General features: G+C 43.4%; 1 protein-coding gene across 2 annotated transcripts in view; it reads right to left on the bottom strand.

Moving 5' to 3' along the window:
- Positions 1-1,907, bottom strand: part of paxip1 (PAX interacting (with transcription-activation domain) protein 1) — a 92,298-nt gene extending 90,391 nt beyond the window's left edge. Inside the window, exon 1 of one of the 2 annotated variants that reach the window (XM_034183213.1) lies at positions 1,724-1,907. In XM_034183213.1, the coding sequence (XP_034039104.1) occupies positions 1,724-1,801 (78 nt within the window). In that variant the 5' untranslated portion in view covers positions 1,802-1,907. The remainder of the gene's footprint in view (positions 1-1,723) is intronic. The other variant, XM_034183214.1, reaches the window with a different exon arrangement.
- Between the last annotated feature and the right edge of the window lie 13,106 nt (positions 1,908-15,013).

Below are 15,013 nucleotides of genomic sequence, written 5' to 3'. Positions count from 1 at the left end.
ATTTTTGTTGAGTGTATGCACCGAGTTTACCAATGAAAAGGTTCAGCACCATCCCCAGCCACATTAGCCCCAACTATCTATTCTTTAATTCTGGTATTGCTTTCTTGTTCTGTCATGTACTTCGGGTCATACTGTGATGTCTTCCTTTTCTTGCAGACTCCAAAGAAACATTTGAAACAAGTTTCAAACATTTTAAAGCAATGGTTCAAGTTGGCCATCAGTAATTTCCACAACAGAGAAAAACCTCTGGCACCATCCACAGCCACATGTTGTGTAATCATTAATTCCAGTTTTATTTAACTTACAAATAAGAGGCAAAGCAAAGCAATTTCTGGGATTGTTGTAGTACATCAAAGTTCACCAAAAAATAATCAGTTCATCCTCGTTATGTGCCTGTTTTACTTTGATGAATTACAAGACAATAGCATTTAGTGCCTTTGAGTTAGCACTGAAAGAGCTGGCTGGGATAGCTGAACTAACTCACTGAACATATGTGCTGTCCGAGTCAGACACTGTTACCACCAGCACAGGTAAATATCAGGAACTACATTCACAGTACCATGCCAAACAGTTCTATTTACCAAGTCCAAAGTCCTTTACAGAACCCGTTTGTGGAGCGCCTCTGTGTTCCAGATGTGTATGGAACCAGTTTATGAACCGGTGTCACCGAACAAACAGCCCACCCTAAAAATCAGTCCACCCTGTCTTCACTGCGCAAGTGCACATGTGTCATTTCGGGGCGTCAGCAGCATCATTTCAGAGTGTCAGACCTTAAAACTGACTTTAGAATGATTTAAGAGCTTTTACTTTGTCATCTGATGGTTAATAATCACATTATTCCCTTTGATCACTTTGGGTGTAGGGAGTGAGACTCAGAGTCAGTCTCAGACGCATGTGCAGTGAAGGCAGGGCGGACCAATTTTTACAGGGGACCATTCAGTCCGCGACACTGGCTCAGCAGTCCAGATGCTTAGGGAACCAGTTTGTAAGCCAGTTCAATGTTACAGATGTTTACAGAACCTGTTTACAAACTGGATCAGTGTTCCAGATGCTTATGGAAGCAGTTCATGTACCAACCCACTTACTGACTGGCTGAGTGTTACAAACACATCCATGGACGGGCTCAATGTTCCAGATGTTTACGAAGCCTGTTTGTGGACTGGCTCAGTGTCTGAGATGTTCATGGAGCCTGTTTGTGGACTGGCTCAGTGTCTGAGATGTTCATGGAGCCTGTTTGTGGACTGGCTCAGTGTCACAGATGTTCATGGAGCCTGTTTGTGGACCAGCTCAGTGTCCCAGATGTTTATGGAGCCCATTTGTGGACTGGCTCAGTGTCCCACATGTTTAAGGAGCCTGTTTGTGGACCAGCTCAGTGTCCCAAATGTTTACGGAGCCCAATTGTGGACCAGCTCAGTGTTCCAGATATTTATGGCGCCTGTTTTTGACCAGCTCAGTGTTCCAGATGTTTACGGAAACCGGGAGAAAGACAGTGCTAACACATTAGCTTCACCGCTAGTAGCTCATAAAACGCAGTTAAATGGTGGCTACATGTGCAGGAGCAAAGCTACAGATCTGTAAGACAAAGCGTGTGCCTGCACATAGTGCACAGAAACAGTCAGACAGTCAGGGAGTGAGACAAGACAGGAGCCGCTGAGCTAGCTCGTTAGCTTCTGCAGGAACTTCTGATCAACACTGTTAGCCTGCTAACAGCTAACGTCCTCACCTTCACATCAATGTCCCCAACCACGTAGAATTTAACATCTTTAAAAAGTTCCTCGGATACTTTATCTTCGTCACACATGATTGTCCATGAATGTGGTAAAAGTATATTTTAACAAAATCTCAAAGAGCCGCTACAGCTCGTTGGAAGAACAGCGAAGGAGCTGTAGCGCCAAATCAGTGAGCGCGCCTCGGACCACACCACTGTGCACTCCGCGGGGGGTTACAATACTTCATTCCTTCCTTCATATTGTTTCATTTAAAACGCCACCAAACAGCATGCCACACCTAATGTGACTCGGTCCATCAACCACATTGACAGCAGATATCAGTACAGAAGATTTACACCGAGGTGGTTCAAAAATGAGTTGAGTTTAGGAGAAGGAACCCCCGCGTTGGGAAAGTTCATATTCATGTCGAAACGTCACAAAGCCTGGCGGACACATCATCAAAATATTATTATTATTATTATTATTATAAAACTTCACAAACAAAAACAGTGAAAACCTTGATTGTTATTAAATCGCCACTGCCTTAAATTTATCTGCTAAACCTGATTTTTTTTTTCTTTCTAGTCTTTTCTCATTTGATTGATTGTTGATTTATAATTTATGATTTTTGCAAAACATATGTCATGTTTTATATATGTATTTATTTTCTGTATCTGTCTTACTGGTGCTCTGTGACAGACTGGCGTCCTGTCCAGGGTGTCATGGCCTCACACCCTGTGACTAGAGGTGGGCGATACCGGGAATTTTGGTATTGATCCGATACCAAGTAAATACAGGCCCAGTATCGCCGATATCAATACCGATACCGATACTTTTTCATATTTAAGCTTCATAGATCCAAAGGATCCAAAAGACCTAGGACAGAATTTTGCCAAACATTGTCCGTGACAACAAAATACTTTATTATCACAACCAATATTTTTGTTTAAAAAAAATCACTCAACACAACTTAAAACAAAATCTTTTGAGGTAGAGGGCTCAGGGCTGACTCAAGGAGAGCGCTGAGTGGGCGGGCCAGGCTGAGCCTACCTGCATGGCTGTTGCCTGGCGCCACTGAGACGTGACGGCGCAACAACAAAAGACCAGAGGGGGGAGGGTGCTCTGCTCTGTGTTGTGTGACACAGCGCAGCATTGCTCTTACAGAGAGTAGACTTTGATGAATCTGCATGCGCAGCAGTCAGTGCGTCCGGGAGAGAAAAGAGCTTGAGTATCAATCTTTTTACACGAGGATCGTTCAATATCAATACCAGTGTTGGTATCGATATTATCGATATTAGGATCGATCTGCCCACCTCTACCTGTGACTGCTGGGACAGGCTCCAGCCCCCATGGCCCTTAATTGGAGTAAGTGGATATAGAAAATGGGTGGATGGATTACTGGTCCCTGTTACGCGTGTGGGCAGCGGTAGATTAGTGGTGACCTAACTTCCTCATGCAAAGTGATCGGTTCCGGCTGCACATGTTGCTACAGGCAGTCTACACAGGAAAAAATAGCAAAACCATGCGTGAAATGTGCATATCACACAGTACAAGGTTGCAGACTGCCCGTGGACGCATTTTTGTCCTGCACATGCAAATTAGGTCACTGCCATGCATCAGAACATCAGAAGTACTACACAAGTACTTCATAGAAGTGTGCGGATCGATCCTAATATTGATAATATTGATCCCAACACTGGTATTGATATTGAACGATACTCGTGTAAAAAGATCGATACTCAAGCTTTTATTCTCTCCCGCATGCACTGACTTCATCAAAGTCTACTCTCTGTCTGTAAGAGCAGCACTGCGCTGTCACACAACACGGAGCAGTGCACCCTTGTATTGTGGTTTGTCACCCCTCTACCTCAGGAGATTTTGTTTTAAGTGGTGTTGAGTGATATTTTTTTAAAGAAAAATGTTGATTGTGATACTAAAGTATTTTGTTGTCACGTACGTTTGGCGAAATTCTGTCCTAGGTCTTTTGGATCCTTTGGATCTATGAAGCTTAAATATGAAAAAGTATCGGTACCGGTATCAGTATCGGTGATACTGGGCTTGTATTTACTTGATATCGGATCAATACCAAAATTCCCGGTATCACCCACCTCTACTGCTTCACATCTGCTATTTGCGCAGCATGCAAGACAGAAGTACATCTCACTCTCCACTGCTGCGTGTGGCGCGAACTGCCTGCACGCCACAAGTACCTGCAAGACTCCAGGTATATACAGTATTGCGCAAAAGTTTTAGGCATCCCAGACTTATAATTAAAGTACTGTTTGATGCCCTTCACCCCACCCCTTTTTATTGTCCTGTCAACACAAAATTAGTTCCAACAAAAGTGAATATGTGAGCTGTATTTTTTTTATTCCATAATAATAATAATAACAATAATAATAATCATCATCATCATCATTTCTTTGTACGTGTACTGGCCGGTAGAATATCACACAAATACACTTGCAAATGATCATGTAATATTAAAATGATTGTAAAACACAATTACTGTGTTACTCTTAAAATAATTTTGAGGTCCTGCGACTTATACTTGGAAACACTTTAAAATCAACAGCAACACACTGGTGTGTTTTACACAAAACACTGAAGTCAATCAATCAATTCAATCAATCAATTTTTTTATATAGCGCCAAATCACAACAAACAGTTGCCCCAAGGCGCTTTATATTGTAAGGTAAGGCCATACAATAATTATGTAAAACCCCAACGGTCAAAACGACCCCCTGTGAGCAAGCACTTGGCTACAGTGGGAAGGAAAAACTCCCTTTTAACAGGAAGAAACCTCCAGCAGAACCAGGCTCAGGGAGGGGCAGTCTTCTGCTGGGACTGGTTGGGGCTGAGGGAGAGAACCAGGAAAAAGACATGCTGTGGAGGGGAGCAGAGATCAATCACTAATGATTAAATGCAGAGTGGTGCATACAGAGCAAAAAGAGAAAGAAACAATGCATCATGGGAACCCCCCAGCAGTCTACGTCTATAGCAGCATAACTAAGGGATGGTTCAGGGTCACCTGATCCAGCCCTAACTATAAGCTTTAGCAAAAAGGAAAGTTTTAAACCTAATCTTAAAAGTAGAGAGGGTGTCTGTCTCCCTGATCTGAATTGGGAGCTGGTTCCACAGGAGAGGAGCCTGAAAGCTGAAGGCTCTGCCTCCCATTCTACTCTTACAAACCCTAGGAACTACAAGTAAGCCTGCAGTCTGAGAGCGAAGCGCTCTATTGGGGTGATATGGTACTACGAGGTCCCTAAGATAAGATGGGACCTGATTATTCAAAACCTTATAAGTAAGAAGAAGAATTTTAAATTCTATTCTAGAATTAACAGGAAGCCAATGAAGAGAGGCCAATATGGGTGAGATATGCTCTCTCCTTCTAGTCCCCGGCAGTACTCTAGCTGCAGCATTTTGAATTAACTGAAGGCTTTTTAGGGAACTTTTAGGACAACCTGATAATAATGAATTACAATAGTCCAGCCTAGAGGAAATAAATGCATGAATTAGTTTTTCAGCATCACTCTGAGACAAGACCTTTCTGATTTTAGAGATATTGCGTAAATGCAAAAAAGCAGTCCTACATATTTGTTTAATATGCGCTTTGAATGACATATCCTGATCAAAAATGACTCCAAGATTTCTCACAGTATTACTAGAGCTCAGGGTAATGCCATCCAGAGTAAGGATCTGGTTAGACACCATGTTTCTAAGATTTGTGGGGCCAAGTACAATAACTTCAGTTTTATCTGAGTTTAAAAGCAGGAAATTAGAGGTCATCCATGTCTTTATGTCTGTAAGACAATCCTGCAGTTTAGCTAATTGGTGTGTGTCCTCTGGCTTCATGGATAGATAAAGCTGGGTATCATCTGCGTAACAATGAAAATTTAAGCAATACCGTCTAATAATACTGCCTAAGGGAAGCATGTATAAAGTGAATAAAATTGGTCCTAGCACAGAACCTTGTGGAACTCCATAATTAACTTTAGTCTGTGAAGAAGATTCCCCATTTACATGAACAAATTGTAATCTATTAGACAAATATGAGTCAAACCACCGCAACGCAGTGCCTTTAATACCTATGGCATGCTCTAATCTCTATAATAAAATTTTATGGTCAACAGTATCAAAAGCAGCACTGAGGTCTAACAGAACAAGCACAGAGATGAGTCCACTGTCCGAGGCCATAAGAAGATCATTTGTAACCTTCACTAATGCTGTTTCTGTACTATGATGAATTCTAAACCCTGACTGAAACTCTTCAAATAGACCATTCCTCTGCAGATGATCAGTTAGCTGTTTTACAACTACCCTTTCAAGAATTTTTGAGAGAAAAGGAAGGTTGGAGATTGGCCTATAATTAGCTAAGATAGCTGGGTCAAGTGATGGCTTTTTAAGTAATGGTTTAATTACTGCCACCTTAAAAGCCTGTGGTACATAGCCAACTAATAAAGACAGATTGATCATATTTAAGATCGAAGCATTAATTAATGGTAGGGCTTCCTTGAGCAGCCTGGTAGGAATGGGGTCTAATAAACATGTTGATGGTTTGGATGAAGTAACTAATGAAAATAACTCAGACAGAACAATCGGAGAGAAAGAGTCTAACCAAAAACCGGCATCACTGAAAGCAGCCAAAGATAACGGTACGTCTTTGGGATGGTTATGAGTAATTTTTTCTCTAATAGTTAAAATTTTGTTAGCAAAGAAAGTCATGAAGTCATTACTAGTTAAAGTTAATGGAATACTCAGCTCAATAGAGCTCTGACTCTTTGTCAGCCTGGCTACAGTGCTGAAAAGAAACCTGGGGTTGTTCTTATTTTCTTCAATTAGTGATGAGTAGAAAGATGTCCTAGCTTTACGGAGGGCTTTTTTATAGAGCAACAGACTCTTTTTCCAGGCTAAGTGAAGATCTTCTAAATTAGTGAGACGCCATTTCCTCTCCAACTTACGGGTTATCTGCTTTAAGCTACGAGTTTGTGAGTTATACCACGGAGTCAGGCACTTCTGATTTAAAGCTCTCTTTTTCAGAGGAGCTACAGCATCCAAAGTTGTCTTCAATGAGGATGTAAAACTATTGACGAGATACTCTATCTCACTTACAGAGTTTAGGTAGCTACTCTGCACTGTGTTGGTATATGGCATTAGAGAACATAAAGAAGGAATCATATCCTTAAACCTAGTTACAGCGCTTTCTGAAAGACTTCTAGTGTAATGAAACCTATTCCCCACTGCTGGGTAGTCCATCAGAGTAAATGTAAATGTTATTAAGAAATGATCAGACAGAAGGGAGTTTTCAGGGAATACTGTTAAGTCTTCTATTTCCATACCATAAGTCAGAACAAGATCTAAGATATGATTAAAGTGGTGGGTGGACTCATTTACTTTTTGAGCAAAGCCAATAGAGTCTAATAATAGATTAAATGCAGTGTTGAGGCTGTCATTCTCAGCATCTGTGTGGATGTTAAAATCGCCCACTATAATTATCTTATCTGAGCTAAGCACTAAGTCAGACAAAAGGTCTGAAAATTCACAGAGAAACTCACAGTAACGACCAGGTGGACGATAGATAATAACAAATAAAACTGGTTTTTGGGACTTCCAATTTGGATGGACAAGACTAAGAGTCAAGCTTTCAAATGAATTAAAGCTCTGTCTGGGTTTTTGATTAATTAATAAGCTGGAATGGAAGATTGCTGCTAATCCTCCGCCCCGGCCCGTGCTACGAGCATTCTGACAGTGTGACTCAGGGGTGTTGACTCATTTAAACTAACATATTCATTCTGCTGTAACCAGGTTTCTGTAAGGCAGAATAAATCAATATGTTGATCAATTATTATATCATTTACCAACAGGGACTTAGAAGAGAGAGACCTAATGTTTAATAGACCACATTTAACTGTTTTAGTCTGTGGTGCAGTTGAAGGTGCTATATTATTTTTTCTTTTTGAATTTTTATGCTTAAATAGATTTTTGCTGGTTATTGGTAGTCTGGGAGCAGGCACCGTCTCTACGGGGATGGGGTAATGAGGGGATGGCAGGGGGAGAGAAGCTGCAGAGAGGCGTGTAAGACTACAACTCTGCTTCCTGGTCCCAACCCTGGATAGTCACGGTTTGGAGGATTTAAGAAAATTGGCCAGATTTCTAGAAATGAGAGCTGCTCCATCCAAAGTGGGATGGATGCCGTCTCTCCTAACAAGACCAGGTTTTCCCCAGAAGCTTTGCCAATTATCTATGAAGCCCACCTCATTTTTTGGACACCACTCAGACAGCCAGCAATTCAAGGAGAACATGCGGCTAAACATGTCACTCCCGGTCTGATTGGGGAGGGGCCCAGAGAAAACTACAGAGTCCGACATTGTTTTTGCAAAGTTACACACCGATTTAATGTTAATTTTAGTGACCTCCGATTGGCGTAACCGGGTGTCATTACTGCCGACGTGAATTACAATCTTACCAAATTTACGCTTAGCCTTAGCCAGCAGTTTCAAATTTCCTTCAATGTCGCCTGCTCTGGCCCCCGGAAGACAATTGACTATGGTTGCTGGTGTCGCTAACTTCACATTTCTCAAAACAGAGTCGCCAATAACCAGAGTTTGATCCTCGGCGGGTGTGTCGTCGAGTGGGGAAAAACGGTTAGAGATGTGAACGGGTTGGCGGTGTACACAGGGCTTCTGTTTAGGGCTACGCTTCCTCCTCACAGTCACCCAGTCGGCCTGCTTTCCCGGCTGCTCGGGATCTGCCAGGGGGTAACTAACGGCGGCTAAGCTACCTTGGTCCGCACCGACTACAGGGGCCTGGCTAGCTGTAGAATTTTCCACGGTGCGGAGCCGAGTCTCCAATTCGCCCAGCCTGGCCTCCAAAGCTACGAATAAGCTACACTTATTACAAGTACCGTTACTGCTAAAGGAGGCCGAGGAATAACTAAACATTTCACACCCAGAGCAGAAAAGTGCGGGAGAGACAGGAGAAGCCGCCATACTAAATCGGCTAAGAGCTAGTAGCTACGCTAAGCTAGCAGATTCCTAAAAACACTCAAAGTGAATAATGTGTAAATAATTTAGAGGTGATTCAGCAGAAGGAGTGCTTTAGTTAAGGCACGTAAAGATTACACTGGGAAACAAATCGTAATCTAGATAACTAGATCAATCTAACTGCGCAGATTAAACAGCTAACAGATACAGAAAAACACAGCTGTGCTTCGGAACAGGAAGTGATACAATACCGCAGTGAGAGCCAACCACCAGTAGAGGCAAGCAAGACTGGTGACAGTATATAAGTCAGACTTATATACTGAAAAATCACTTGTAAATAGAACCCAGTGTTTATAGTGACTATTATCAAAGTTGAAATTCATCACACTTTTCACGTATGAATATTTATCAGGTTTTCATGATTTTTAATGCTTTAATGATACATTAAATGTGCCTAAGACCTTTGTACAGTACTTTAAATTGGGGTTAGTGTGTTGTGTGTAGCACTGCAGAAGGGAAGAAGAGGGCATTGCTAGGATTATATTCCATAGTACGCACCAGACCCCCCCCACACCACACACACACACAATCTGACTCATGAGTTTTTATTAGAAAAAAAGAGGAAATGTGATCAGATGTGACCTCTGTGCAGCTGAGTGGCAGAGTGTGCACTATAATGCAGCCAGTCCCAGAGTGGGTGTTTTCACTTTTTCAGCACCTTGGACAGCGGTGCAGCTTCGAGGCTTTTATCAAAAGGGGGGCGTCATGTCCACGCATAAATGATTTTCGCAATTAAATCTATGCAAAAATGTACACACAGTGTGTCCAGCATTACGGCTGATGGCACCAATGGCTGTCGTCATACCGGGCTCAACGTCTGAGAGTATTGGGCCTCCACAGAAGCGATACTGGCTGTGCTAGGAACACCGACAGCGGAACATAAGACGGCAGAGGTGATGGTGAGTCTCCATTTATACACACACTCAGGTTGCATCAAACACTAGTCAGGAGTGATTGTCTCGTGCAGACCACCTGCGTCACAGGGGCGGACCATACTCCTGGTATACGGGGTGGTAAATTGCAAGTCACACAAACTCCACAAGCACTGCACATGCACTGATCACATGCAACAGGCATACGAGGGCTGTCAATAAAGTAACGGTCCTTTTTATTTTTTTCAAAAACTATATGGATTTCATTCATATGTTTTTATGTCAGACATGCTTGAACCCTCATGCGCATGCTTGAGTTTTTCCACGCCTGTCGGTGACGTCATTCGCCTGTGAGCACTCCTTGTGGGAGGAGTCATCCAGCCCCTCGTCGGAATTCCTTTGTCTGACAAGTTGCTGAGAGACTGGCGCGTTGTTTGATCAAAATTTTTTCTAAACCTGTGAGACACATCGAAGTGGACACGGTTCGAAAAATTAAGCTGGTTTTCAGTGAAAATTTTAACGGCTGATGAGAGATTTTGAGGTGATTCTGTCGCTTTAAGGACTTTTCACAGTGCGAGACGTTGCGCAGCGCTCTCAGGCGGCGTCATCAGCCTGTTGAAGCTGAAAACCTCCACATTTCAGGCTCTATTGATCCAGGACGTCGTGAGAGAACAGAGAAGTTTCAGAAGAAGTCGGTTTCAGCATTTTATCCGGATATTCCACTGTTAAAGGAGATTTTTTTAATTAAAGACGTGCGGACGGATCCGCGCGTCGGGACGCAGCCGACGCGGTGCGACGGCACAGGAAAAACACCTCTGTGTTGATAACCATTTGTAAAATCCAGGCGGCTTTTGATGGCTTTCAGTGGAGTGAGTATATGAGAAATTGTTTAACAGGCAGGACATGTTCCAACTTGTCCTTAAGGCTTTCAACAGAGGTGTTTTTCCTGTGGTGGAGCGTCGCGGCGGCTGCGTCCCGACGCGCGGACCCGTCCGCATGTCTTTCATTAAAAAAATCTCCTTTAACAGTGGAATATCCTGATAAAATGCTGAAACCGACTTCTTCTGAAACTTCTCTGTTCTCTCACGACGTCCTGGATCAATAGAGCCTGAAATGTGGAGGTTTTCAGCTTGAACAGGCTGATGACGCCGCCTGAGAGCGCTGCGTGACGTCTCGCACCGTGAAAAGTCCTTAAAGCGACAGAATCACCTCAAAATCTCTCATCAGCCGTTAAAATTTTCACTGAAAACCAGCTTAATTTTTCGAACCGTGTCCACTTCGATGTGTCTCACAGGTTTAGAAAAAAATTTGATCAAACAAAGCGCCAGTCTCTCAGCAACTTCTCAGACAAAGGAATTCCGACGAGGGGCTGGACGACTCCTCCCACAAGGAGTGCTCACAGGCGAATGACGTCACCGACAGGCGTGGAAAAACTCACGCATGCGCACGAGGGTTCAAGCATGTCTGACGTAAAAACATATGAATGAAATCCATATAGTTTTTGAAAAAAATAAAAAGGACCGTTACTTTATTGACAGCCCTCGTACACTTGGAATGGGCTGATGGTGCAATATTCCCCACGCTTTGTGCATGACAGGCTTGCAGCCTGTATGTGACAAGGACCACACCCACACTCTTTCACAAACTTTGCCCTGGATACTTGCAGTATGGCTGTAACCTGCCACTCCCTGCGACACATGCATGTCCAACACACATGCGGCAGGTTGTGAGTGAGGCTTTACAGTATTTCACAACTGCTAAAACACATTTCATGAAACCTTGCACCCTTTTCTCAAAACTGTAAACACAAAACCCAAATGCTCAAGCTGGATTCACGGAACCTTCGAATAGAACCCAACCGATATATCTGCCGGCCATGAAATTTTTTTCAGAAACTGTTAGAGACAGGCAGGCAGTTGGAAACCATTCGATAGATTCAGTTGGATATCGGTGAAGATTCTGTCGGTGTCACGCGGCTTATGGACCTTTTTAAAGACGGCCCACAGCGGTGGAGGTCGTGCGGCGCGCCGAGCGGCCATTCGACAGGCTGGAACGACCAGATCATTTCTAAACTGAACGCTGTGTTGATCCGGGACATCATGTGACTACCACAGAAATGGCAGGAGAGCTGGACATAGCACTTCTGCAGCACATTCCACTGTTACAGGAGATTTTGTAATGAAAGATGTGCTGAGGATTTCGCGCGTCGACATGAAGCAGCTCATGACGTGCAGCAAAAAAACACCTCCGAGTTGGAAGTCTCACAGGACATGTTGGGGCATGTCCAGCTGTTACACAATTTCTCAGATACTCACTCGACTGAAAGCCATCAAAAGCCGTCTGAATCTTCTGAATGGTTTCCAACACTTCCAATTGTTTTTTTGTTGTGCGCCGGCTCTGTGCCGATGCGCGAAATCCTCCGCACGTCTTTCATGACAAAATCTCCTGTAACAGTGGAATGTGCCGCAAAAGTGCTATGTCCAGCTCTGTTGCCATTTCTGTGGTAGTCACATGATGTCCCGGATCAACACAGCGTTCAGTTTAGAAATGATCTGGTCGTTCCAGCCTGTCGATAGCCGCTCAGCGCGCCGCGCGCCCTCCGCCGCTGTGGGCCGTCTTTAAAAAGGTTTTAACAGTCCATAATCTGCGTGACACCGACAGAATCTTCACCGATATCCAACTGAATCTATCGAATGGTTTCCAACTGCCTGTCTCTAACAGTTTCTGAAAAAAATTTCATGGAGCAAAGCGGCAGTCTCTCAGCAAGTTCTCAGACAAAAGAAATCCGACGGGAGGGGTGGACCAGTGCTCACTCAAAGCCTGCCCACAGGTGAATGACGCAACCGACAGGCGTGGAAAAACTCACGCATGTGCACGAAGGTTCAAGCTTGGCTGATGCAATCACACGTGATTCAAATCCATATAGTTTTTGAAAAAAATAAAAAGGTCCGTTACTTTTTGGACAGACCTCGTATTCAGTGACTTGGAAATGTTCATGTATCCATCCCCTGACTTGTCTGAAGAAAACTGGCAATAAAATTGATTATTTACAGGAATTATACCAAAGGGGCCCGTTACTTATGCAACCCATCATCTTGGCTTTTATATTTTTAATTAATTTATGTTAGGTTGTACCGATTTACTTTCAGTTTGAGTTTAAGGAAGATAATTTTAGACATTTTTATATTGAGAAGCCTGATTTACTTTTTGTATTTGAAATGCCATAAACAAATTAAAATGTGTGAAATACCAAGGGGCTGAATACTTTTGCAAGCCACTGTATATACAGTGAGGAAAATAAGTATTTGAACACCCTGCAGTTTTGCAAGTTCTCCCACTTAGAAATCATGGAGGGGTCTGAAATTTTCATCTTGGGTGCATGTCCACTGTGAGAGACAATATTAAAAAAAAAATCCAGAATTCACAATGTATGATTTTTTTAATAATTTATTTGTATGTTACTGCTGCAAATAAGTATTTGAACACCTACTAACCAGCAACAATTCTGGCTCACACAGACCTGTTAATTTTTCTTTAAGAAGCCCTCTTATTCTGTACTCTACCTGTATTGATTGCACCTGTTTGAACTTGTTACCTGTATAAAAGACACCTGTTCACACACTCAATCAAACACACTCCAACCTGTCCACCATAGCCAAGACCAAAGAGTTGTCTAAGGACACCAGGGACAAAACTGTAGACCTGCACAAGGCTGGGATGGACTACAGGACAACAGGCAAGCAGCTTGGCAGAAGACAACAACTGTTATAATTATTTATTAGAAAGTGGAAGAAACACAAGATGACTGTCAATCTCCCTCGGTCTGGGAGTCCATGCAAGATCTCACTTAGTGGGGTAAGGATGATTCTGAGAAAGCTCAGAACTACACAGGAGGACCTGGTCAACGGCCTGAAGAGAGCTGGGACCACAGTCACAAAGATTGCATTAGTAACACATGATGCTCTCATGGTTTAAAATCCTGCAGGGCAGCAAGGTCCCCCTGCTCAAGCCAACACATGTCCAGGCCCGTTTGAAGTTCACCAGTGACCATCTGGATGATCCAGAGGAGGCATGGGAGAAGGTCATGTGGTCAGATGAGACCAGAATAGAGCTTTTTGGAATCAACTCCACTTACCATGTTTAGAGGATGAGAACAACCCCAAGAAAACCATCCCAACCGTGAAGCATGGGGGTGGAAACATCATACTCGGGGGGTGCTCTTCTGCAAAGGGGACAGGACGACTGCACCATATTGAAGGGAGGATGGATGGGATCATGTATTGCGAGATTTTGGCAAACAACCTCCTTCCCTCAGTAAGAGCATTGAAGATGGGTCATGGCTGGGTCTTCCAGCATGACAATGACCCCAAACACACAGCCAGGGAAACTAAGGAGGGGCTCCGTAAGAAGCATTTCAAGGTCCTGGAGTGGCCTGGCCAGTGTCCAGACGTGAACTCAATAGAAAATCTTTGGAGGGAGCTGAAACTCCAAACCTGAAAGATCTAGAGAAGATCTGTATGGAGGAGTGGACCAAAATCCCTGCTGCAGTGTGTGCAAACCTCGTGGAAAAACGTTTGACCTCTGTAATTGCAAACAAAGTCTACTGTACCAAATATTAACATTGATTTTCACAGGTGTTCAAATACTTATTTTCCTCATTGTATATGTTCTGTTTCAGCAAGTTATTGACCTTGATGCAGCTGCACAGCCTCATGAGTACTCATGAAGCCAGTTTCAAGTTGGCCAAAACCAGGCGTCAGGGCTGTAATACAGTTTTTGCTGATTGCTTACACACATTTTGCAAAACTTGGCTCACTGTGTCAAAACTCTACACACAAGCAAGATAAGACACAACACTTGTTGTAAAACCCTTCACAGCTCCGTCAAAATGAAACCGAACTGTTATGTGTCGGACGCAGGACGGAGAACCGACCAGCGTTTGAAGGACCCAGTATGAAATAAGCAGAGCACGGTACAAAGGATAACTGAATTTAATAACATAACAGTGATGTGATAAATACAACAAATGAGTGCGCGGTCTGGTGAGGTGGAGATACGGTGCGCTCCTAGCAGCACAAACGGTTCGGACCCAAGGACCCCGCCGACACCCCCCAGGTGGCCGCGACAAACCGAGTCTGTGAAAGAAGAAACCATCATGTGAGTCCACACTCCACACACAGAGAGACCACTCAAAGGTGTACATAAACAGCAAACACTTCCTGGCTTAATCACTAATCAGCTTCCCACCCTGCAGGCATGGAACACCCAGTTCACATTCTCAACTGCAGTGGAAGCTGATTAAACGACTAACATAACAGCTCAATATAGTAAGGTGTGAGGGACACCACATTTACTGACTGTACTAATGTTAGTCACAAAACCTAACGTA

Source organism: Thalassophryne amazonica, chromosome 12, assembly GCF_902500255.1.
Source record: "Thalassophryne amazonica chromosome 12, fThaAma1.1, whole genome shotgun sequence".
Taxonomy (NCBI): Eukaryota; Metazoa; Chordata; class Actinopteri; order Batrachoidiformes; family Batrachoididae; genus Thalassophryne; species Thalassophryne amazonica.
Note: the sequence above shows the minus strand (reverse complement) of the source record. Positions and strands in the feature narration are given on the sequence as shown.